Source organism: Mus musculus, chromosome 19 (genome assembly GCF_000001635.26).
Source record: "Mus musculus strain C57BL/6J chromosome 19, GRCm38.p6 C57BL/6J".
Lineage (NCBI taxonomy): Eukaryota > Metazoa > Chordata > Mammalia > Rodentia > Muridae > Mus > Mus musculus.
In genome coordinates, this window is record NC_000085.6 from 40,935,553 (window position 1) to 40,958,968 (window position 23,416).

Below are 23,416 nucleotides of genomic sequence, written 5' to 3' on the forward strand. Positions count from 1 at the left end.
GAAAGTAAGGATGTGATTGGCCCATTCAAACAGGTTGTTATTGCTCCAAAACACACCCTCTCCCCAACCCAGTCTCTCTCTAGGGCCACCTTTCCTGCACTGGGCCCCATACAAGGGAGATCTACTTTTTCCCTAACCAGAATGAGCTGGACAAGAAAGAAGCAAAAACCGAGGAAAACTTTAACTTGTTGGAGGCAGCCTTAGAAGGCCTTCTGATCTACCGACGATTTCCGTCTAGGCAGAGCAAAAAACCCTCAGCAGCTGATTGGTGACATTTTCCCAGGGATTTGAGGGTTTTTTGTTTGCTTGTTTTTGTTTTGTTTTTTAAATGGGAGAACAGAGGAAGTGAAAAGGAAACTTTAATCTTCCACTGTCCCATCTGTCCCCAGTGTTGAGCTCTCAAAAAAATGTTTCTAGGTCTATCTTCTGCCTTTATCTATATCCTAAGTCCCGTGAGTTGGTTCAAAATAGCCTGTCCTCTCTTCCCTTGCTCCTCAGAGCCTGGGCTCCGGCTGCATCAGGTCTCCCCAGACCTCCCTGCCTCCTACTTCTCTCTATTGTTTGAGGGTAGTGGGCCCCCTGGAGCCTTGAATTGAAAGACAAACAGGAAGGAGATGAAAGAACAAAGCAGCAGGTGCTCTGAAGGCCAAGTACCCGGAACTTGCCCCTGCCCCTAACCCATGCAACTACTAGTTGGCTTAAGTTTTTAGGTGTCCCAACCTTGTTGGATCTGTGCAAGGCCTCTTCAGCAGACTTGCGGTCACAGGCGCCAGCATACCAGGGCTTACCGAGCAGTTCAGCCTCCTGGGAGACAGAAGCATTGTGAAACAGGAGATGGTTCTCAAAGGAAATGAAAATTTAACCTATGTGCTTAAGTGGCCCATTTTGCAAAACCAAAGACGGGAACAATAATCAACATCTTTACCAGTAATGTCAAAATGAGTTTGTTTCGCGCTTCCTTTGAACAACCACAGAGATTATGTGGCTAGCTAGCTCATTCCCATTTGGCCTTAAGCTGTAAATTTAGTCTTAAAACATAAATGGACCTCACTAGATTCCTGAAGCATTTTTCTCCTGAATGAATTATTTACTCTTTTTTTTATTGTGCTAATATTCTCTTTAAAATTTTTTATTTATTTTTATTTTATGTGTATTGGTGTTTTGCCTGCATGTATGTATCAGTGTGGTTGTTTGATCCTGGAGTTACAGTTGTAAGCTGCCATGTAGGTGCTGGGAATTGAACCTGGGTCCTCTAGAAGCGCAGTCAGTGCCCTTAACTGCCGAGCCATCTTCCCAACCGTGTTTTTATTTATTCTTGATGCTTCATAGAGTGCTTCATCATGTCAGTGTGTGTGTGTTTATATGTGCATGGGAGTGGGTGCACCCGTGCACACAAGCACATGTGCAAGTGTGCCACATATCATCACTAGATGCTGCTTCCTCGGGCGCTGTCCTCCTTGCGTTTGAATGAGCATCACTCACTGGGATGGAGCTCAAGGACTAAGCTAGGCTGGCTGCCAGCCCACCCTGGGGATCTCCTGTTTCTGTCTCTCCCGGCTGGGATTAGAAGTACACAGATAGCATCTCACTCCTTTTTTTATTTCATTTTCTTCTATTCTATTTTTTGGGGGGTGGAAATCGGATTCAAATCCTCAATGCAACTTGTTCACGTGTCACCTTCAAGGGCACACAGTGTCCTTTCTGTCTCTTTATGCTGTTCCGTTTGATAGAGGCTTTAACATCCTAAGCCTCCACAGGTCTATTCTGAGGAAATTATAAAGTTTAAATAAATGTGAGAGGACTAACAACAAAAACAACACATTCCCTCATTGTTTTAAAGAAACACTGTTATTTGGGGCGCCTGGAATAGAAACAAGAATAAATGGGGCGAGGTCTCTCTTAGTCACTGAAACAAACAAACAAACAAACAAACAAACACAACAAAACAAAAAAACACAGGACATTCTGCATCCATCGGACCAACTCAGTTAAAATCCAGACTCCATCCTGAGCCATACTCCAAGCTGTCTTCTCAGAAGACATGCCCTTTCCTGAAATCCACTGGAAATAATCCACCGATGTCAAGCTCATGCCCTACCTGGTCTGCAAACGTCGAATTAAATGGGAAGCTGTGGAACGGTCCATCTGCAGCTGGGCTCCCCGCTTCTGGGAACCCTGGAAGAGATTTGAAAACTCCATGAATCTTCAGTCGTTTCTGTGCAGGTACAGTGCCTCACTACTGCAGGAGCTCTCAGGGCCACACACAGAGCTGAAAACTCCTCAGGACTGCTCAGAGCGGGGCTTCAGGACCCCTTTAAATCCTCAAGATCCTTCCAGATGTTTGAGAGGTCTTTGTTGTTGGCAAATCTCATCTTTGAAAAGCCTAAGTTTTCCTCACCTATTGCAACAAGCATAGCAATAGACTGTTGGCTCCAGAATTTAAAAATTCTGCCAAGGTGGACCTGGCAATGCAGTCTGTAATATTAGTTACTAGGAAACTGAGGCAGGGGGAGCCCAAGTTCAAGGCCAGCCTGGGCTACACAGTGAGACCCTGTCTTAGGAGTAAGTAAAATTTGTAAAATGTAATCCAGTGCCGCTCTATAGACACACACACAAGCACACACATGTTATATTTAGTTTGGAATAGTTTTCATAAAAATATTTATGTTAGTGTCTAATGAGTCCAATGTAATTTTCAAATGGGTTATTTAATAGTTTTATTTTTTAAGCTTTAATAATGAGAAGCAGTCTCTTCGTGCTCCATTGTGAGACTTATCCAACGCATAAAACAAGGAAGTAGTCAATCCACATATCCATGGCTCTAACTTACAGCTTTGAAAATGACCTATTTGCTAACTTTGTTATATTTTTGTCATTAAATTAATTAATTATTTTTATTTTATTATGCAGGGTAATTTTCACGAACACATATAAAGGATTTTGACATGTCTCCTCCATTTCCTTTCACTGACAGCTTTAGTTTGTAACGTATTTATTATTAATAAAAGAAATGTTTAAACAAAAGGTATTTTTGACTCACCAGGGAATTTTAAAAGTATTGAAAGTGGTTTCAAAGGGAAAATGTTTGAGAATCCTTGCATTAAAGCAAAAACTCCCTCAAGTTTACAGTCTGACTAATAGAAACACAAGAAATAGAGAAAACACTGTTTCTCTCTGTCGTCTCTCTGCCTGATGTGGATCTAGTCATTGGGATATATATATGAGACAACAAAATGTTTTGCCTTCCTGGGAGTTGACTTTTAAAGGGCTGAGCAATCAAGGCATAAGCGACTTTACCCACATAGCATCAAGTGTCTTGGAGTAGGAGCTGTTGCCTTGTTGGAGTGTGTATGGCCTCGTTGGGGTGTGTGTGGCTTTGTTGAAGGAAGTGTGTTTGTAAGGTCATGTTTATCTTGAGAAAATTATACAGTTAATTAACATGTTCTCATTTTAGGGCTTATTTTATAGACATATGTAAAGGTCATTAAAACACATTTCAGATTTATATAAAATACCTATCGCCGATTGAGAATCTTCTAGATGCCAAGCACTGTTCTGGTTATTTTAATCTGAGTTTTGAAAATAGCTGTACTGTATTTTTTTTTTAATGATGCTGACTGATAAGTAAATATTCAACCAATACTAAAGATAGAAAATATCTACCTTTCAAAACAACTCTATGAAATATTTTTCCCCCCATTTTACAGTCAAGGAAGCAAATAAAACAGTGGCACAGTGGAAGTGACAGCTTCATTTGCTCCCAGGCCTGGCCCTACCTTCCACCTATGATTGGCCGTCATGATCTTGTACTTACTTGGCAAGGGTACAGGCTTTTGATGGACAGGTCTGAAAGGAAGAAATGCAGGTTACATGAAAGGTAGAACACAATACAGAATCAGGAGAAGCTGCACCAAAGGATAATTAGATCTAAAGATGGGAGGGACAATAAACCTTTTAGAGAACCAAGATTTTTCCCTTTAGCTTTGAAAAAGGAGGAGTCTTGACTGTAGTACATGCGTTAGATGAAACCCGTAGCCTGAAGTATGGGTCTCTGAGACTCTACAGTCTCGTAAGTTGCTTAATAGCTTTCCAGATTTAATTAAGAAGCAATGAAACACCGATTCCCTGTGCGAGTTTGCATGACAACAAATTCCCATGGCAACAAGAAGAAACTTGTTCTTAAAGGGAAGGATTCTCTTACTAGGGGAAGAACTAGCTCTTGATCTGTTATCCTTGTATTCTGGAGGCTGAAGAAGGAGGGCCTTGAATGAAAGGGCAACCTGGCTGCATGCATAGGGAATTCCAGGAAAGCTGGGCCTATGGAGTGAGACCTCGTCTTTTAAAAACAGACAGACAGATAGACAGACAGACAGACAAACAAACAAACAAAAGGGTGGGTGATGTGGTTGCTTCCTGCTCTTCCAGAAGTCCCGAGTTCAGTTCCCTGGGCCCACATTGTATGGCTCACAACCATGTAACTCCAGCTCCGGGGCCTCTGATATCCTCTTTACACAGATGTAGCATATACTCACATACATACATAACTACAAAATCAAAATGAAAATATTTTAAAAGTATAAATAAGTACAAAACTAATAAATAAATGGAAGGATACTCACTTCTGGGTGGGAGGAAACACTGGTGACTGTACAGTGTCTTGTCTGTGACTAGACCCTCGGTGGCGCTCAGCAGGAACAGGCTTTTCTGGATTAGGAGAGTCTCATATTAGTATTAAAGTGAAATGTCTGTCCCCATGCCCAAATACAGCCTCTTTGATCGGATGTCTTCCCAATATACCCTGTCTTCTAAGGGGTTCTTGGTTTGAGTATGCGCTCTTAGGACCGAGACTCCCTTCCCACAGTGGTACAGGTCCATGCTAGCTCCTCCGGCAGTGTATACAGAGACAGAACCCATGGATACTGGACTTCAACTGTCTGAGCACAGGTGGGTGCCAGGAGATGAGCAGGCTCCACAGCCTCTGTGTAACTCATTCTCTGCTGTCAGTGCAGACTTCCTTCGGGTGTTACCGTTACCTTCCTGTATCTTGATTCGTCATGAGATGTGGTATAAGTAACTTATTGCTGATGAGAGTAAAATCTTAGGATTTATGAATGATCTACTCCTTTTGAAAAAATTAACTGAATCTAAATCCATGTCACCCTCAAATGTGAATATCACTTGGATCTCAGCGTGTTCTTGAGGGAGGGTCGAAAATGGGCACAAATATAGAGCTTAAGAAATGTCTATTGAAGCCAGGTAGCCCATGTCTTTAATCCCAGCAACTTGGGAGGCAGAGGCAGGTTGATCTCTGAGTTCAAGACCAGCTTGGTTTACAGAGTGAGTTCCAGGACAGCCAGGGCTACACAGAGAGGCCCTACTTCAGGGGCTAGGGGATGGAATGACTGTTGAAGCCCATAGGGACCTTTACTAGTGGGGCATTGAGAAAGGCAAAAGTGACAGGAACTCCAGAAGAGAAGCAGTGAGAACTTAGTAACTCAAAGCCCAAGTGTACCACCATTCAGGCAGCCTTGACTCGAAAGGTGTTTCAAACAGGTGGCCGGGTTCTTTGAGTTCAAAGAACCATGCTAATTTTATGCTCTTTTTTTTAAGCGCAGAAATTCCCAAAAGCGCACAATGGAACCACATTAGCTTCCAGCAGCCTTAAGCTCTGAACACATTGTACCGTCTCTAAACTGTTAGCCAGGGCCTTGCCGGCTTATAAAACCTCCTGTGTTTTGGTTGAGCTGTGACAGTCCCCATCATTCCAGTAATTTCAATTCCAGAGCTTGTTAGGTCTCTCAGACTGTCCAGACATCCAGACATGAGAGCAAGCTGGACAACAGGATTCCTGGTGATTAGATAAAAGCCAGCATTCCTCAGGGACTTGTGAAACTGGTTCCTATCTGCCAAAAGGAGTCATATGGCTCCCTGTGGTGCCTATCGGGATCTTAAAGACCATGGAGACCTCTGGATTCCCTCAGTATCCCAAGTACCTGCTACAGGTTTCAAAGTCTATGCTGGCATCCTAGGCCTTCTCCCTCTCTCGCCAGCTCAGTGCCCCTCCCCCACCCCAGCTGCCCATCCTTCTTATAGCCTGGCCATTCTCACATTTGCTTCTCTTTCTCTCTCTACCTGTGCTCCATTCTCCACGTCTTTGGATCTCACTATCCCCACTGGTCTCTCCTGCTTCCCTAGCCCAGCCATGCTCACTCAGCCTTTCTCTCTCTGTGCTAGACATTTCCAGAAGCTTCTGTCTGTCGTCTCTCATATCTCCAATAAAAACACTGTCCACCTCATGGGTCAGTCTGGTTGGCAGTTTCTTTCCTGTACCCACTCGCATATGAGTGGGTTGTTTCTCTGGATTCTGGCTTGAGCCCCGCCCCCCACCCCACCCCACCCCAGTCATGTGTCTGTCAGTCTGTCTGTCATCTCAGATTCTTTTAACTGACTACTCACTGGCCACCCCAACAATGGCCAAATGCCAGCTGGAAAAGGAAACTTCAACCTGCACCCCGTCTTGTAAGCAAGCCACGGGCAGTAATTCTTACAGGGTAACCTTCTCCCCTAATAAGGCCCTGCATGGTCTCAAGTCTCTAATTTCCTTGTCTGTCTTTCCATCTCACAGTCCTGAGGTCTCCTCCCCAGGGCAGAGGAGGCTGCTCACCTCCCTTTGGGTTTAGATGGCCTCTACCCAGGCTCTTGGAATGACTCTGAAGAAAGCTGCTTGCTAAACTCTGCGGGAAGCCTCTAATACGGGCTTCCAAGCAGACTTGGGTTTGGAGACTCCTAGGGCCTTACAGTTTACACAGAGGCCCCAGGTCACTAGGACTCTGCTCTGCTCATGCTTATCAGGCTGGAGAGACTGGAAAGCCATGCAAGGTATGCGAGGGATGTCCAGGGACAGAAAAACTTCAAAGGGGAGGCAGAGGAGGAGGTGGGGGCAGAAACAGCCTGGGGAAAGGAAAGAAGAGAGAAGTAAAATGGGGGGTGGTGGTGGGGGCTCTAATGGTACAGTAAAAGCAGAGAGGAGAGCTGCAGTGTATGCTCAGGAACAAACAAAAAGGTCACTGTCCCACCGGCAGGGACACCAGCATGCTCTGTGCAGACACTGACTTAGGACAGGGGGGAAGGACACACAGTGTGATTCTGCACAGGGTACCCTTCTGTAAGGAGCTGGGGAGGGCAGGACTTCAATGCCTCTACGACATCACAAAGGACTCTTATTTTCTCTTCCCAGTCCCCAGTCACGCTTTTCAAATACAATTTTTTAAAAAATGGGGTCATTAAAAACCATGGTTTTGTTTTTGTTTTTGTTTGTTTGTTTGTTTTGGGTTGTGGTGAAGCTAATGCGCAGTACGGACACAAGGGGCATTTGAACATTGAAAACTTAGCAACAGAACCTTAAATAAACAGGTTTTTAAAAATTCATTGCCTTGCCTAAGCTGTTGATTCTGAGACATAGTACCACCATATTGCTTCCCAGCTGGCTGTGGCCATCAGCAATAGACAAGAGGCAGGTAGGCTGTAGCTTCCTCCACAGCCTATGCCTGCTACGCTCAGGCTCCTAAACGAATGTCGCTGCTCTTTACCACAACACAAATGACCCATCACTTAAAAACTTTGGCTTTCTGTTAACAACTGGCTCATAAATAACGAAAGAAATTCAGAATTAAGAGCTTATGTGCACATTATTAATTGAAAAATTATTTTTGGTGTACATCCTTAAACCTTCAGAATAAATACATTTACCTTCACAAACATTTGATGCATTCGGTAGGGGAGGAACGGGAGTCTACGTTAAGAGGGGTGGAAAAAAAAAAGAGGCAAGTCAGCAAATCAGAAGATGGAGATAAAAATCAGAGAACTATGAAATATGCTGTCAGCGACTTGTTGCCGCTGCTCTGAGTCATGACAAAGAAGCTAAGGCAGTTTCTGGCCCAGCCTTCTCATTCATTGAAAACCAGACAAGCTTGTCTCATGGGAGGGGCAGTCCATCTCCTTGTGGGGACATCACTAACCTATCAACAGTATTGACGGACACTGTGACCCCCTCCCCCAGCAGTTTCTAGACAGTAGTGCTTGTGCAGTGGACATCGGGCATCTGGGTTTGGTCTTATGGTCCCACCTTCTGTATATCTGAAGTAATGACCACTGTCAGGCTCTAGAGTGAGCTTGGGTCCGGCCGGGCTGCCTTGCATCATGGGCTGGCCAAGGGTCAGCCTGTTCTGGCCAGAAGCCAAGTTTAGTTTTTGGCTATTTATCCGATACACAGTAGTCTGCCATGCAATGATGTAGGCCTTCTGCAATGATGTAGGCATGGATGCCTATACCTTCTCAATTATCTGGTGTACAAGTTTCGGGAGGCCAATAGAATCCAGCGAGGATCAGTGCATAGGAAGTAGTATCTTCCCAGCTACCTGATCGTTAGAAGCTTCTCTGGGTTGTCTAGGCAGCAGCTTCAGTTGCTAAGCCTGCTATCTTAAGCACAACCCGATGCACTGATGACCTTAAGAAAGCGGATATCAGTTGACATTGCAGGGAATATGAACACTTTCAAATGCAGAATCAACTTACAGTCTTAAGTGGTGTAGCTGGCTTCTTCCTGGGGAATAAAAAATTAGCTGTGTTAAAACCCGAGGGAGATGAAATAGAACTATCATCTTTTCCTTAGACCTAAACCATAGCTGTGCAAACAGTGGCTAGGAAGACTGCTCTTGAAGGACAGATAAGGACGGATGGAGGATTTAATTGTGCTGGTCTTCCCAACAGATGGAGAAGGGTTAAATGTCTTAGTCAGTGTTCTGCTGCTGTGAAGAGACACCATGACCAAGGCAACTCTTATAAAGAAAACATTTAACTGGGGCCTGGCTTACAGTTTCAGAGGTTTAGTCTATTATCATCATGGCAGGAAGCATGGCAGCACGCAGGCAAGTGCTGGAGTAGTAGCTGAGAGCTACATCCTAATCCCATAAGCAGAGAGAGAGAGAGGGAGAGGGAGAGGGAGAGGGAGAGGGAGAGGGAGAGGGAGAGGGAGAGGGAGAGGGAGAGGGAGAGGGAGAGGGAGAGGGAGAGGGAGAGGGAGAGGGAGAGGGAGAGGGAGAGGGAGAGGGAGAGGGAGAGGGAGAGGGAGAGGGAGAGGGAGAGGGGAGAGGGGAGAGGGAGAGGTTGAGGGAGAGGAGAGAGGGGAGAGGGAGAGGTTGAGGGGAGAGGGAGAGGGAGATTCTGAGCCTGGTATGGGCTTTTGAGACCACAAAGGCCACACTCAGTCACACACTTCCTCCAACAAGGCCACATCTCCTAATTTTTTCAAATAGTGCCACTCCCTAAGCATTCAAATCTGTGATCTCTAGCCATCTGAAACTAAGCCCAAATTAAATATTTCCTTTTATGTTTCCTTGGCCATAGTGTCTTATCACAGCAATAGAAAAGCTACCAGTATGGTGTCAGTTAATAGCGTGTCATAATACTCATCCAGCAGATTCCAAAGCCACCTTATATCTCATATGCATCCTATATCCCACAAAATACCCTAATGCATGTTCAGATATGTGAGCACCCTAATGCATGTTCAGATGAGTGAGCACTCTAATGCATGTTCTGATGCCAGGTCCACTCTTATAGGCCATACACTGCTTGCAGATAAAACTAGGGAGCAGAAAGTAAAGGTAGAACTTGTTTGGGGGTCTCAGAGCTATTAGGTGCTGAAAATTGGGGTGCCTTGCAGATAACAGTGAGCCAATGAACTCAGAATGTAGCTAAATCTGACTCTATGAGAAGCAAGACTCCTTTTTTCCAACTTTAGTGCCTGCTCCAATAGGAAGGCTGCCATGGGAATGGAGAATTAACAGGAGTCCACATGGCAGTGGCTTCCCACCCCACCCCCAACTCCACACACCCAGATCTCATAGAACCACTAGCCTGAATCAATACTCACCCAGCCCGTGGTAGTGGGGATGGTGCGGCAGGCAAAGATGACTTGGAGTCCCAGACCCCACTGTTTCGACCTGCATAGCACAAACAAGACTCGGTCACTGTGTCTGCCTTTAGGGACAGTTGTATTAGTGAGGCTAACCATGTGTGTTTTGTGTTACTTTTATTGAAGTGTGTATGTCTAGTGCCACTGAAGCTGAGGGGTAAACTAATGGGCACAGGCGATGAGAAATTTGAAATGTGGGTCAATACAGGTGCCGGGGGATAGTTCAATGGTTGAAGTGCTTGCCACACAAGTGTGAAGACCAGAGTTCAGGTCCCCAGGCTCCATGTAAATGCCAGGAGGGTGTGGCAGCTTCCTTTTAATGCCAGTCTTAGAAGGTAGAAAGATAGGAAACTCAGTAAGACTAACCGTATTGATGAACTCTAAGTTTGATTGTGAGAGCCTGCCTCAGTGAATAAGGTGGGGAAGTGATAGACGATGATTCCCAACATCAATCTAGGGCTTCCACGTGTACGTGTACCCGTATATCTGTGCCTATACACACGCAAACACACACACACACACACACACACACACACACACACACACACACACACACACACAAGAAAAAATGCTAACATATAAACTCTGTTGTAAGCCTGTAGGTCCAGATGTCAGTCTAACACTTCAAGATCTCCTTAGACTCATGGGCAAGTTCAAGGCCATTCCCTTCATCGAATCTTCTGAAGTCATATAAGGGACCCTTGACCTTGTGTCCACACCCTCCCCACCTTCCTGCCTGAAAACAAAGCCAGGCAACGTGAAGGAGGCCATATGAGATGATAATTTCCCTCCATGCGTGGCTTCCTAGACACTACTCAGTAAGCCCGGGGTTCATGATGAGATTGTTTTGTTGGCTCAAACTGAACCGAGTAAACATTGTGTGTGATGTAGATGCATGTATGTGCTTGTGCATGTGTGCACAGGAAGCAGAGGAGGATGTCACATGTCCTGTTCCATTATTCTGCCTTATCCCTCTTAGATAGGGGCTTTCATTAAACCTGAAGGTAGGCTGGTAGCCATCAGGTCCCAGTGACTGTCTTGTCTCTATTCCTCACAGTGCTGGAATTACAGTTGCATATATGTTCACGCCTGACGTTTTACATGCGTGCTTGGAGATCCAATCCATGATCCTGCTTGATCAGTATGCCATATGCACCGAGCATCTCCCAAGCCCCGAATAATCATCTCACTAAGAGACTACTATATAGAGAGGTCCCCAGTTCCTAATGGACATGCAGAAGTTACTCTGTAAGCTCAGGATAGATCTGCTGCCCTCTCTAGTGTTGTAGTTTTCTACTACTCTCTAGTGTTGTAGAACTCAGTTACCAAACACTACTGAGGACCTGGTCTGCGGTAAGCACTAGGAAGCGCTCACAGGCTCCGTGGAAGGTACCCGGAAGGAGAGACATACTGCCCTCATACATCTCATTCTAAAGAAAAAGGCCCCAGAAAGTATTGAAAGTCTGGCCACAGGGTTATTCTCTCAACTTCTGCTCAGAGACCATCTACTCTTTTTCTTCACACAGTACTTGCTGAGTTGGGTGCTAATGTCACTAAACACCAGCGTGGGTGGTCCAGATGGCTCTGGGCCTTCACCAGTACCGCATGGAGCCGTGCCTTCTCCAGTACTGCTCCTACTTATGGCTTAGATACAATTTTAGGAAACATGTAAGAAAGAAAACCGTATTTCTAAGTGTTAGGTCTTAAACTGTCCATATATCCAGAAATGAGCTCAGGCTGGATGGCAGAAGGATTCCAGGCAGTTAGATAATGGCCATCATTCCTCAGGAATGTGTGAAATGGTCCCCCACCCCCTCCCCACCTGCCTGGAGCCATTCCCTTGGCTCTCCACTGACTACCCCTAAGGTGGTTATTAGCATACCAACACCACCCATGCTGGCCTCCAGGCTCCCTCAGTATCAGAAGTACCTGTTACACACTTCAAAGGCCACACTGGCATCCAGGGCTTCCCCCACCTCCCACCCCCAACCCTCATCTACTCATCCTCCTTATAATCCACTAGATTTGTTCAACACCCCCTCTCTTTATCTCTCTCTCTCTCTCTCTCTCTCTCTCTCTCTCTCTCTCTCTGCGTATGTGGGTGGGTAGTTGTGTATGTGGGTGTGGGGGGTATTTGTATGTGCGAGTGGGGGTTTATGTGTGTGCATATGTGTGTATGTATGTGTGTGTATTATATATGTGTATATGTGGGGGGTATGTGTATGTGGGAGTGTAGCTGTGTGTATGTATGTATGTGTGTATATTATGTATGTGTATATGTGGGGGGTATGTGTATGTGGGAGTGTAGCTGTGCATGTATATATGTGTATGTGTGTGTGTGTGTGTTTATGTGTGTGTCTGTGCATACATGCATGCAATGCTGTATTTTCTCTCTATTGCTATCTCCACTATTTTCTGCCTCTCCATGCTCCCCTAGCCCTGGCCATGTCCAGTCTTTCAGACACCTCTGGATATTTTCTCTCTCTTACTCACAATTAGAACTTTTCCCTTAATAATGGAACGGTCACATTGACAGGTTGTTTTTTTTTTAACTGTGTCTCTTCACATACAGTAAGCTGTACATGTTGCATGAAAATAAACTGAAGTGTCCTCTAACCTTGGTGCATGAGTCCCACTGTGATGGTCTAACTGCTGAGTAATACTAAAGGTTGACACTGCAGGTAGGCTAGCCACACATATTCAGATAGAAGTCAGAGCAGAGGCGGCAGCCATGCCTAAAACCCAGGAAGTAGGTAAAAGGTCTAAGTCAGACCGCACCCCAACCCCAGCTTTTGTTAGACCCACTGCCTGGATTTTTGTTTTTTGTTTTTTGGTTGTTGTTGTTGTTGTTTACTAAGCTGTCCTTTCCTCCATGTCCCCAACCAGCCTGCCGATAGCTTCCCTTTTCTTTCCTCTTTATAAACAGCTTTTAGCCAGCAGACAGGAGAAGGGAGGACCTTCCAGCTCTGCTCTGAGGTACCTTGGAGCTCTTGGGCCAGTGAGGTGGCTCAGCAGGTAAAAGTGATTGCAGTCAATCCTGAGGACCTAAGTTCAGTTCCCAGAACCCCTTGGTAAAAGGAAAGAACTGACTTTACAAAGTTGTCCTCTGACCTCCACGTGTGTCCCATGATGTGAGCATGCCCTGTCCCTTGACAAATACATAAACAACAACAACAACAAAATAAAACAAACAAACAGACAAACAAACAAAAACCTATCATGGCCTTGCATTAGGAAGACAGCATTCTAGTTACTTCTCTGTCACCAAAGGGTCTGGGTGACTTCTTACAAACACTGTCTCAGGCGCCCTGTGAAATGGGGACAGTCATCAAATTCATTTTTGGGGGGTCAGACAACAGGATAAATCTGACATTTTAAAAATCAGTCGGACACAGCCAGAATCAATAGCGCTGGAAGAGGAGCAAACATATCTGATAGCGCTAAAGACTTGATAGTGAGGGCAAAGGGCCAGATGTTCAGAAGCCAGATGTGCAGGGCTACATAGTGAGTGATCCTATCTATACGAAATGTCAGCAAGAGCAGGTTTCCAGCAACAGAAACAGAAGCGTGGTTGCCTGGAGTCAGGAGTAGAACTAGCACTGGCTATATACAAATGGACATAAGGGATCTTGGTTGGGTGGGCGGAGAAATGCTCTAAAGTGAGTTGCAGCAATGGTTACATAATGCATTACTATAAACATCATTGTTCATAAAAGTCATTGACTTTGTACTAAGATGGATGAGATTTATAATCAAATTATAACTCATAAAGGATTAGTAAACAGGATTATAACTAGTGTCTTGTGATAAATACCCCAGCATCTCTGGGTGTGGCAGAGGGCTAGGGATTGCAGATGCACCATCTGTACCTCCCTAACACCAGGTGGGACAGATGGAGACTCAGAGAGAGCAAGTGGCAGGGCCACCTGAGCTGTGAACCCAGGCAGGCACTTCTCTCTTCAGCCAAGACTCCATATTGTTTTGCTTGCACGTCATCCTGGCCTTTCTTCTGGAGAGGAAGGAGGATGCTTCTGTGAGGGAGAATGGAGACAGACTCCTCCCTCTATCACCAGCCAGGCCCTCTGCTCTCCCAGAGTACAGCCAGACCACAGGGCACATCAGCAGGACCCTGGCAATGGTGTACCTGGCACCTACCTCCCTTTAACCTCCAGAGCTCCAGCTCTTTGCAAGCATGCTTGAAGTCTGGTTGTTGTTGTTGTTGATGATGTTAAAGTATGTAGCATACTGTATTCTAAGGCATGCACACAAAAGATTCCACCCAGTAATTCTGTAACAGTTTTGGCTGCATTAGTGTGAGGTTCAATTTTCACATTTTGGGGGATTTATAAATTTCAAGGGTTTGTCTGTCTATATATCTATTCATTCATTTGGTTATTTATTTATTTATTTATTTAGTTTGGTTAGTTGGTTGGTTTTTTCCAAGACAGGGTTTCTCTGTGTAGACCTGGTGGACAGGGTTTCTCTGTGTAGCCCTGGCTGTTCTAGAACTCACTTTGTAGATCAGGCTGGCCTCAAACTCACAGAAATATCTCTGCCTCCTGAGTGCTGGGACTGAAGGTTTGCTAAATCACCACCTGGCAAGGATATATTTTCTTTTTCTGAGGAACACAATTTTAAATGATATCTGTTAGAAAGTAGGTGCTCCCCCGTCTGCCCTCAGAGCCTCGGCACTGGTGCCTATATCATCACTAGTCACCAGCCCTTTAAAAACTCCCGCTTATCACAGCCTCCTCTGTCTCCCAGTCTCCGTATGTCTCTCATTCTGTCTCTTTGTCTCTCTCTCTCTCTCATATATCTGCTTCAAGACATCCTTTTCTTACCCCCCAACAAACACACACACACACACACACACACACACACACACACACACACACACACACACACACATCTCTTGTGTGAGATCTGCTGCATTATATGATCTTTACAGCATCCCTTGGCTGGGATCGACCCACCAAGGTACTCCAACGATAAATCCTAACCAACTTAGAGAAATACCAACTTAGAGAAAGCTTAGAAATACAGATTCTATGTCTCTTCTCCATTCAAAAGCTGAAGACCATCTAGAGATTTTACCCTCTCCAAATTCTCACCGGGAGACCAGTCCCTATGGACTAAGATATCTGGTTTGTTTAAACTGATGATTCTCACCCAGCTAGAAGTGGAATCCAACTCAGAGATACTTGGCACCACGTGGGGATATTTTTGCCCATCATGTTTAGGGAGATGATTTTTGCAGTCTAGTGGGTAGAGGTCAGGCCGTTTCCGGGAAGCCTGTGCGCATGGATAAGACTAAGACTTTGTCCCTTGTCCTAGGAAACTTGGGATATAGGTGATTGTCCATGTATGATCTTAGTTATACATACCTTTTGGAACAGATTCAAAAACAAGCTATACATCTACTTACCTGCGACAGTCCCTGGAGGCGACATGTGCTTTGAGGAACTGTTTGGCTTGGTTGATCTATTCACCATGGGAGCTGAAACACACAAATACACACAGGCAGAGTGATTGCAGACATGTCCCATTGAGGGAAGTTATTGTAGACAGGAACACTGATCAGTCAAACCAGAGAATCTGCAACGATTCCATGGCCCTCATTAATCCCATAAGCCATCCAAAGAAATCTCAGGGGAAACTCTGGGATGGGTGTGTTTATTAGTGATTGAAGAAATGAAATAAAGATAATCTATTAAAACACATACTGCATCAGAACATCAGAATATCCTGGAAGCTTGGGAGACAAAGTTTCACTTTGTTTCATTTTAATCTAAAGTATATTACACCTCAACATGGTGATGCCTAATTGATCACAGTGCATTCCGTTCCATACACAAAATCCCTTGGGTTTTGAGGTTGTTTGAGGAGAGAAGAGAGGGAATGTGTAGGTGTTGCTTTGTTCACAGGGTGGCTTGGTCTTCAAGCCATGGCTCATGCTTGGGGAAGGGAGGACCTGTTCTCTCTGGCCCAGTTTATTAGATGAGAAGCGTCACCTGAAGAGATATCACCTGCCTGGGACTCTTTTCCAAAGTCACTATTTCTGGAGGGCGCTGCTTTCCTGTCTGATCTGGAACAATGTATTTGTGATAGCATTTCTTTCTTTCTTTCTTTCTTTCTTTCTTTCTTTCTTTCTTTCTTTCTTCCTTCCTTCCTTCCTTCCTTCCTTCCTTCCTTTCTTTCTTTCTTTCTTTCTTTCAGATTTATTTATTGTTATATGTAAGTACATTGTAGCTTTCTTCAGACACTCCAGAAGAGGGCATCAGATCTCATTACGGATGGCTGTGAGCCACCATGTGGTTGCTGGGATTTGAACTCAGGACCTTCAGAGGAGCAGTCAATTCTCTTAACCACTGAGCCATCTCTCCAGCCCATGATAGCATTTCTTATTCCCAGCAGGATTTACAGACCACGTGTCCTAGAGGCCTGAGACACCGTGGGACTCACAAGCCAGGATGCAGAGCCCACGAGCTCTTGTTTTATCATCCCTCCACAGATTTGCTAGCTGTGCACTGTTTATAAGTCAACCCTGTCTGTGGCTCGCAGTCCAGTGAGAGTTAACTGCTAAGAACCATTCTGAGTGAAGGCAGCGGAGGACGATAGCCCAGTGCTTTTATAACCTGGGAATAAACCCGTGAACATGGAAGGAGGAGAAAGGCTCTGAAGCAGGTGCTTCCCTAGTCGAGGGGGCGTGGCTACAGAGGAGAGGCCCTTGCCCCACCTGAGCTCCCCAGTGCTTATTGGCTGAGCAGCCTGGTGCCAGGCAACTGCTGGAAGCTTTCAAGCACCCCAAACTCCAAAGCTTACCCTTCTCAGCAGGCGGCGGGCTGCTTTCTCTGGGATGGATATAGTTTTCATCGTTATCTTCCACAGGGACCACATAATCAGCCTAAAAGAAATATAGAGGTGAAGAGAACGCTTGCTATACATTCATAGTTAATTGTGGGAGAAAGAGATATTTTTGTCTATAAAAGCTTTAATGGGCTATAATTCACACACTGTAAAATTGCTTACAATGGGGTACCTTTTGGCACTTAGTTATCCATTGTATATACAGGGGCTTGCCTACCAGACTCTGCCCCTTGAATGCTAAGTTCATGGCTGCTGGAGTCCCTTAAGAGAAATGGATAATATCAGTTGTATTTTCTGTGATAAAACATCAGGAGCAGATGGAAGTTATAGAAAGAGGAATTTGTTCGGTCCTAGTGTTCTGGAGGGATACGCGTCCGCGATGGTGTGTAGGGGGTTGGGGGAAGGGCACAGTAGCCAACAGAAGAGGTGGCAGCAAGAGCAGGAAGCTGAGAGTTCACATATTTAATCACAAGCATGGAACAGAGCCTTAAATGGATGTGGGGTGAGATTATAAAAACCCAAAAGCCAGACTCCTTCCAGCAAGGCCACACCTCCTAAACCTTCCCAAACAGTGCCACCAGTGTTTAAATGCCTGAGGCCGTGTGTGTGTGTTTGTGTGTGTGCTATTTTCATTCAGACCATCATGTCAGTATTCAGCCAAGGCATGGGTATTGTAATCGCTAGGCTTCTAAACACCTAGTATGATGTAGGGCATGTCTTGTAGTTTGGATCCATCTTTCTTTGATAGCTAATGCTTCTGAGCATCTCCTTGGGTGCTTACTAATATCCTTTCCCACTTTTAATTGGGTTGTTTGCCTTTTATTGTTATGGCATGTAAGTTCCTTGAGTGTCCTAGATATTAAGTTCTTTATGAGATCCATGACTTACTTACATTTTTTCTCTCCAATGTTAAGTCTCACCATAAGAGATACAGCAGCACTGAGATAAAGTCCTCCCAGTGTTGGGATTACAGGCACGTGTAACAGGCCTTGCTCATCCTTTTTTGATGCAACACTTCAGGTACAAAGATCTAAATTTTAAGTCTAATTTGTGTATCTTTTTCTTCGATGTTTGTGTTTTGGTGTCATGAAAAGCCATCGCCTAACTTAAGGACATAAAGATTCACACTTATACTTTTTCCCTCTAAGAGCCCAATAGTTTCATATCTTACCTTTGGGTCTATGATCCACTTCTGGTTGGTATTGTATATGCTATGAAACAGGGTCTAGTTCCTTCATTTTGCATGTGGATATGAAGTTTTTCTAGCATTGTTATTTTTTTTTTAATCAGCTACCTCTTTATTAAATTTTCTTGGCCTTTGTCAACAACCAGTTGACCACAAATGTAGAGAGGGAGAGACTTTTTATACTGGTAAAATACAAACTTGTTGCCCAGATGTTAAAGATAGATTTTCTTATCCATCTGGTAGACTGAAAAAAATGTACCAGGAGCAGAAAAACAAACAAACACACAAACAAACAAACAAACATTGTCTTGCTCAGTCAGTTTAACAGCCCTGTCAGGTAGGTACTACCACCAACTCTGAGGTATGGAGAAGATGCAGCCCATGCTCAAGGCAGTAGGTACAGGCTTTGAGTCACTTCCAACACTCCACAGCCACCTGTCTGTCTCCCGCAGCCCACCCTCCCACCATTCCACTCCTCTTTTAGAGTTCTTCCCTCTCTCTGGTTAGTTGCCGTTTCTCATCTCTTCTTCACCTTCAGCAGGAGTCATCCTGTCTACAGCATCTAGAACCCAGTCTACTTAGAATAATGCTACTTCTGGAACTGAGATGTTTTTATTCCAAAAGGGAAATGACAGAAAAGACTGGACTCACGCCCCACGAGTTCTGTTTGTTCAAGAAGAGAAGACTCACAATGCGCATTTCTGGTCCTGCAACTCTGTGGTTTGAAATTGCCACCTGCTACAAGCTCCATCACAATCTTTACCTTTAAGAGCCCGCAAGCGGGCTGACGAGATGGCTCAGCGGTTAAGAGCGCCGATTGCTTTTCTGAAGGTCCCAAGTTCAAATCCCAGCAACCACATGGTGGCTCACAACCATCTGTAATGAAATCTGATGCCCTCTTCCGGTGTGTCTGAGGACAGCTACAGTGTACTTACATATAATAGATAAATAAATCTTAAAAAAAAAAAAAAAAAAGAGCCCGCAAGCATTACTATGAGGTTCTGGTATAAACTCTGCTATCCCATGAGCAATCCATAAAACTGTAGCTGTAGTATGAGCTACAACAACAACAACAACAACAAAAGCAGGACCTCTTTATCATAGGTTCACCTCAAACTTGCTGAATATTTGAGAAAGACTTTAACTACAGATCTCCCTGCCTTGACCTCTTGAGATCCGTGATTACAAACATGTATCACCCCTAGCTATCATCTGCTCCTTTACATGCAGGTAGCATGACCACCACATGGCTGAGAAACTCCAGTGACTGTAAGATGTGAGTCAAAGATAGAAGTAGGCCAGAGATGGTATACACATTTGTAATCTTAGCTACTTGGGAGGCTGAGGCAGGAGGACCATAACTTTGTCAGCCTGTGAGTACAGCAAGTTCAAGGCTGGCTGAACAGTTTATCAAGACTGCATTGAGATCAAAAATAAGAGAGCCAGGTGTAGTGGTGTATGTTTTTGATCCCAGCACTCGGAAGGCAAAGTAAGCAGATCTTTGTGAGTTCAAGGGCAATCTGGTCTACATAGTGAGTTCTAGGATAGCCAACCCTACATAGAGAGACCTTGTCTCAACAAAACAAACAACAGCAAACAAACAACTCCCTCTCCAAACAACAAACAAAATAAATGAAACATAAACTTTTGGAGATACAGGAGGTTCTGAGTACTAGAAAAAGAAAAAGGTATGCTTTTGTCTGTGTATGTGTATGTGTGTCTGTGTGTGTGTGTGTGTCTGTGTGTGTGTGTGTGTCTGTGTGTGCGTGTGTGTGTGTGTCTGTGTGTGTCTGTGTGTGTGTGTCTGTGTGTGTATGTATCTGTGTGTGTCTGTGTGTGTGTGTGTCTGTGTGTGTGTCTCTGTGTGTATGTATCTGTGTCTGTGTGTGTCTGTGTGTGTGTCTCTGTGTGTGTGTGTGTCTGTGTGTGTTAGTTTTGCTTTTTCTTTTCTCTTTCCTTCTCATTCCCTCCCGAGACAGGGTACCATGTAGCCTAGCCAGGCCTTGAACTTACTTTGTAGGAAAGGATGACCATGAACCCTGACCTTCCTGACTGCTGGGATTACCGGTCGCTGCCACCGCTCCTGATTTATGTGGTGCTGGTAATGGAATTTAGTACTGTGTATAGGCTAGAAAAATACTCTACCAACCAAGCCACATCCTTGGTCCTCTGTGTGTGCAGGAGCAGAAAGACATGAGCACAGAGAAGAATCTCAGGTGCCATTGTTTAGGTGTCACTCTCTTAGTGGGCTTTGTTTATTTGGTTTATTTTTAAATTATCTATCTATCTATCTATCTATCTATCTATCTATCTATCTATCATCTATCTATCTATCTATCTATCTATCTATCTGCTGTTATCTCCTTTCCAAGGACATTTCCAGCATGTGGCTTTCAGTCTGAGTTAAAAATTAGGTTTACCAAGAGGGCTAGAAAAGTAGATATTTCTATATTAATAAAGATTGGTTTTTATTTTGATAGACAGGCTTAGTCCCTTAGCTGACCTCTGGCTTTTCACCCTTGCTGTTACTGCAAGGTGTCCTTAGGCTGTGGAAAAAACAGGGATGAGGAGAAACGACTTCCAGCTCCTATTTTAGCCACAAATCGTGGTGTTACTAACGACATAATTCTTGCTTAGGCTTTGCTAATTCTGAGGTTGATAATTCTCCTTTAGGAGCTGCACAGCACTCAGAACTGTGCATACTGGTTTGTGATTGTACAAATTCAGTATGGGCATCGCTTGGTGCAGAGGTACTGCAAGGGAAGGTCCGGCTTGACCATTTCTGAGTTTCCTGTGAGATAAACCCGGTTTAAAAGAGGTTGGTATCATATTTTGGTTAAAAATCAAAAATATTTTCCGGCTCTGCCTCGCCTCCCCAAAAGATACCCAGAGCCACATGTGTGGGTCTTATCAATACCCACGGGAGGAATCGGGTCCATGTCCACCCAAGCCAAGGTTAAAAGCCCACTCATCTACGGATGAGAAAATCATTTGATCACCTCAGTTAAGCGTTGCCTTATTTAACTTAATCAATAGGGGGGAGAGAGATTGGAGACGTACTATTGAAAGGGCAAGCCCTTCACTGCCTCCCACCCAAATAAAAAAGCCAATTGGCCTTGTACTACAAGAGCCGGTTGAACTCCTTCTCCCTGTTTCCCACCTATCATCCAAAAAAGCGGAGAAATATCAACTTAGTGTTATTATAGTGTATTTCACATTTGTTCAGTCAAACTTAGCCAGAGTTCCAACGCCCTACTTAAAATTCAACTAGAAAGTTACCTACCAAGTACTAATTAGCATTATAAAGTCAGAGCCTACAGCTCCAGGCTTTTCAGTTAGTTGTTCACTAAGATAAGAAAGGACAGTCTTAGCCTTATACAGTTTACCATAAGAAAAGCTAGGAATCCCACGAAAGCAAGTTTTTTCTTTAGCCCTAGATTCCAGGCAGAACTATTGAGCATAGATAATTTTTCCCCCCTCAGCTTTTTCTTTTTTTAAATTTTGTTTTGTTTTGTTTTTTTTTTTTTTTAAAGATTTATTTATTTATTATATGTAAGTACACTGTAGCTGTCTTCAGACACTCCAGAAGAGGGAGTCAGATCTTGTTACGGATGGTTGTGAGCCACCATGTGGTTGCTGGGATTTGAACTCTGGACCTTCGGAAGAGCAGTCGGGTGCTCTAACCCACTGAGCCATCTCACCAGCCCTTTTTAAAATTTTGTTAATAAAAGGGAGGAGATGTAGTCTCCCCTCCCCTAGCCTGAAACCTGCTTGCTCAGGGGTGGAGCTTACTGCTCATTCGTTCTGCCACGCCCACTGCTGGAACCTGCGGAGCCACACACGTGCACCTTTCTACTGGACCAGAGATTATTCGGCGGGAATCGGGTCCCCTCCCCCTTCCTTCATAACTAGTGTCGCAACAATAAAAATTTGAGCCTTGATCAGAGTAACTGTCTTGGCTACATTCTTTTCTCTCGCCACCTAGCCCCTCTTCTCTTCCAGGTTTCCAAAATGCCTTTCCAGGCTAGAACCCAGGTTGTGGTCTGCTGGCCGGACACAACATCTATCTATCTATCTATCTATCTATCTATCTATCTATCTATCTATCTATCTATCTATCTATCCATCTATCTATCATCTATCTATTCATTTGAGACAGGGTTTGTTTAGCCTTGGCTGTGATTTTATTTGTTTAAGACAGGGCCTCTCACTGGTCTGGGACTCAATCCCTACCCTGTCTTCACCAGTGTTGGGATTATAGGCAAACATTGCTACCCTTGCTTTTTTATGCGATTCTGTGGGAAACAAGCTCTGGTTTTTCTTCTTGCAAGACAAACACTTTACCAACCGAACTATCAGCCAGTTTGGTTGTTTTCTTTGTAACCATTTGTTTGTTTGTTTGTTTTTTAAGACAGAGTTTCTCTGTGTAGCTTTGGCTGTCCTGGAACTTGTTTTTGTACACCAGGTTGTCTCATAGAAATCCACCTGCTTCTGCCTCCCTAGTGCTGGGATTAAAGGTGTGCTCCACCACGCCCAGCCTGTAACCCATCTGCTCCTTCCAGAACACAGCCTCCTCTCTACTTCTTTCCCACTGGTCCAGGCTTTCTCCAGCCATCTCTGCAGGATGGTATGTGCCAAACTCTGCACAGCCTCACTAATCTCCCTCCCAGCTAATCACAGAAATGGAGATCCTGGCACAGTTCTTTGCTTCTGTGTGTAAAGTCACATCTTCAAATGAATTTGCCCAAGGCTAAGAGTTTACTGACCCCTTTCTCTCTTCTATACCACTGTCCCATACCAGGTCCCCCTCCCCCATGCCCAGTTTAAAGAGACATTCCTGTCTGAGACATTCCTTAAAGAGACATCCTGTCTCTTTAAGCCACCTCTCTGGCTGACAGACTGAGGACTGAGAAAGCACTGCTCCCCCAAGTCTGCTGCCATCTGCTTTTCACTGTCCCCCCAGAGCAGGAACCAGCCCCAGAAATGTGCAAAGGTGACAGAAGTGAGGGGCCTTTCAGGATGAAGCTGTGTGCCTATGTTGTAGGAACAGTGAGTCCGTGGTAACCATGGAGGAAAGGGTTCAATCACAACAGAGATGAGCTACATGGGGCTCGGCAGCTGTGACTCAGTGTGGGCCACGGCCTCCTTCAGTGTTCAGGAGAAACTAAAAAAGTCTAGAATAAGATAGAAACCCTGTGTGTGTGTGTATATGTTTAAGAATTATTTATATCTATATCTATCTATTTAATTGATTAAATATCAAAATAGTAAAAAGAAAGAAAGGAAGGAAAGAAGGAGGGATGAAAGAAAGAAAGAAAAGAAAGAAGGAAAGAAAGAAAGAAGGAAAGAAAGAAAATAGACTCAGAGAGGTTGGCCAGCTTGTCTAA

The 23,416-nt window shown here is 44.4% G+C and overlaps 1 protein-coding gene across 2 annotated transcripts in view; it reads right to left on the reverse strand.

Annotated features, from left to right (window-relative positions):
* Blnk (B cell linker) overlaps window positions 1-23,416 on the reverse strand; it is a 65,295-nt gene that overhangs the window by 6,626 nt on the left and 35,253 nt on the right. Inside the window, exons 7-15 of one of the 2 annotated variants that reach the window (NM_001365054.1) lie at window positions 16,799-16,880; window positions 15,402-15,473; window positions 9,935-10,004; window positions 8,575-8,602; window positions 7,750-7,792; window positions 4,620-4,704; window positions 3,815-3,846; window positions 2,099-2,166; window positions 721-804 (exon numbers count right to left, since the gene is read on the reverse strand). In NM_001365054.1, coding sequence (NP_001351983.1) covers window positions 721-804; window positions 2,099-2,166; window positions 3,815-3,846; window positions 4,620-4,704; window positions 7,750-7,792; window positions 8,575-8,602; window positions 9,935-10,004; window positions 15,402-15,473; window positions 16,799-16,880 — 564 coding nt within the window. Of the gene's footprint in view, window positions 1-720; window positions 805-2,098; window positions 2,176-3,814; window positions 3,847-4,619; window positions 4,705-7,749; window positions 7,793-8,574; window positions 8,603-9,934; window positions 10,005-15,401; window positions 15,474-16,798; window positions 16,881-23,416 lie in introns of both variants that reach the window. The other variant, NM_008528.5, reaches the window with a different exon arrangement.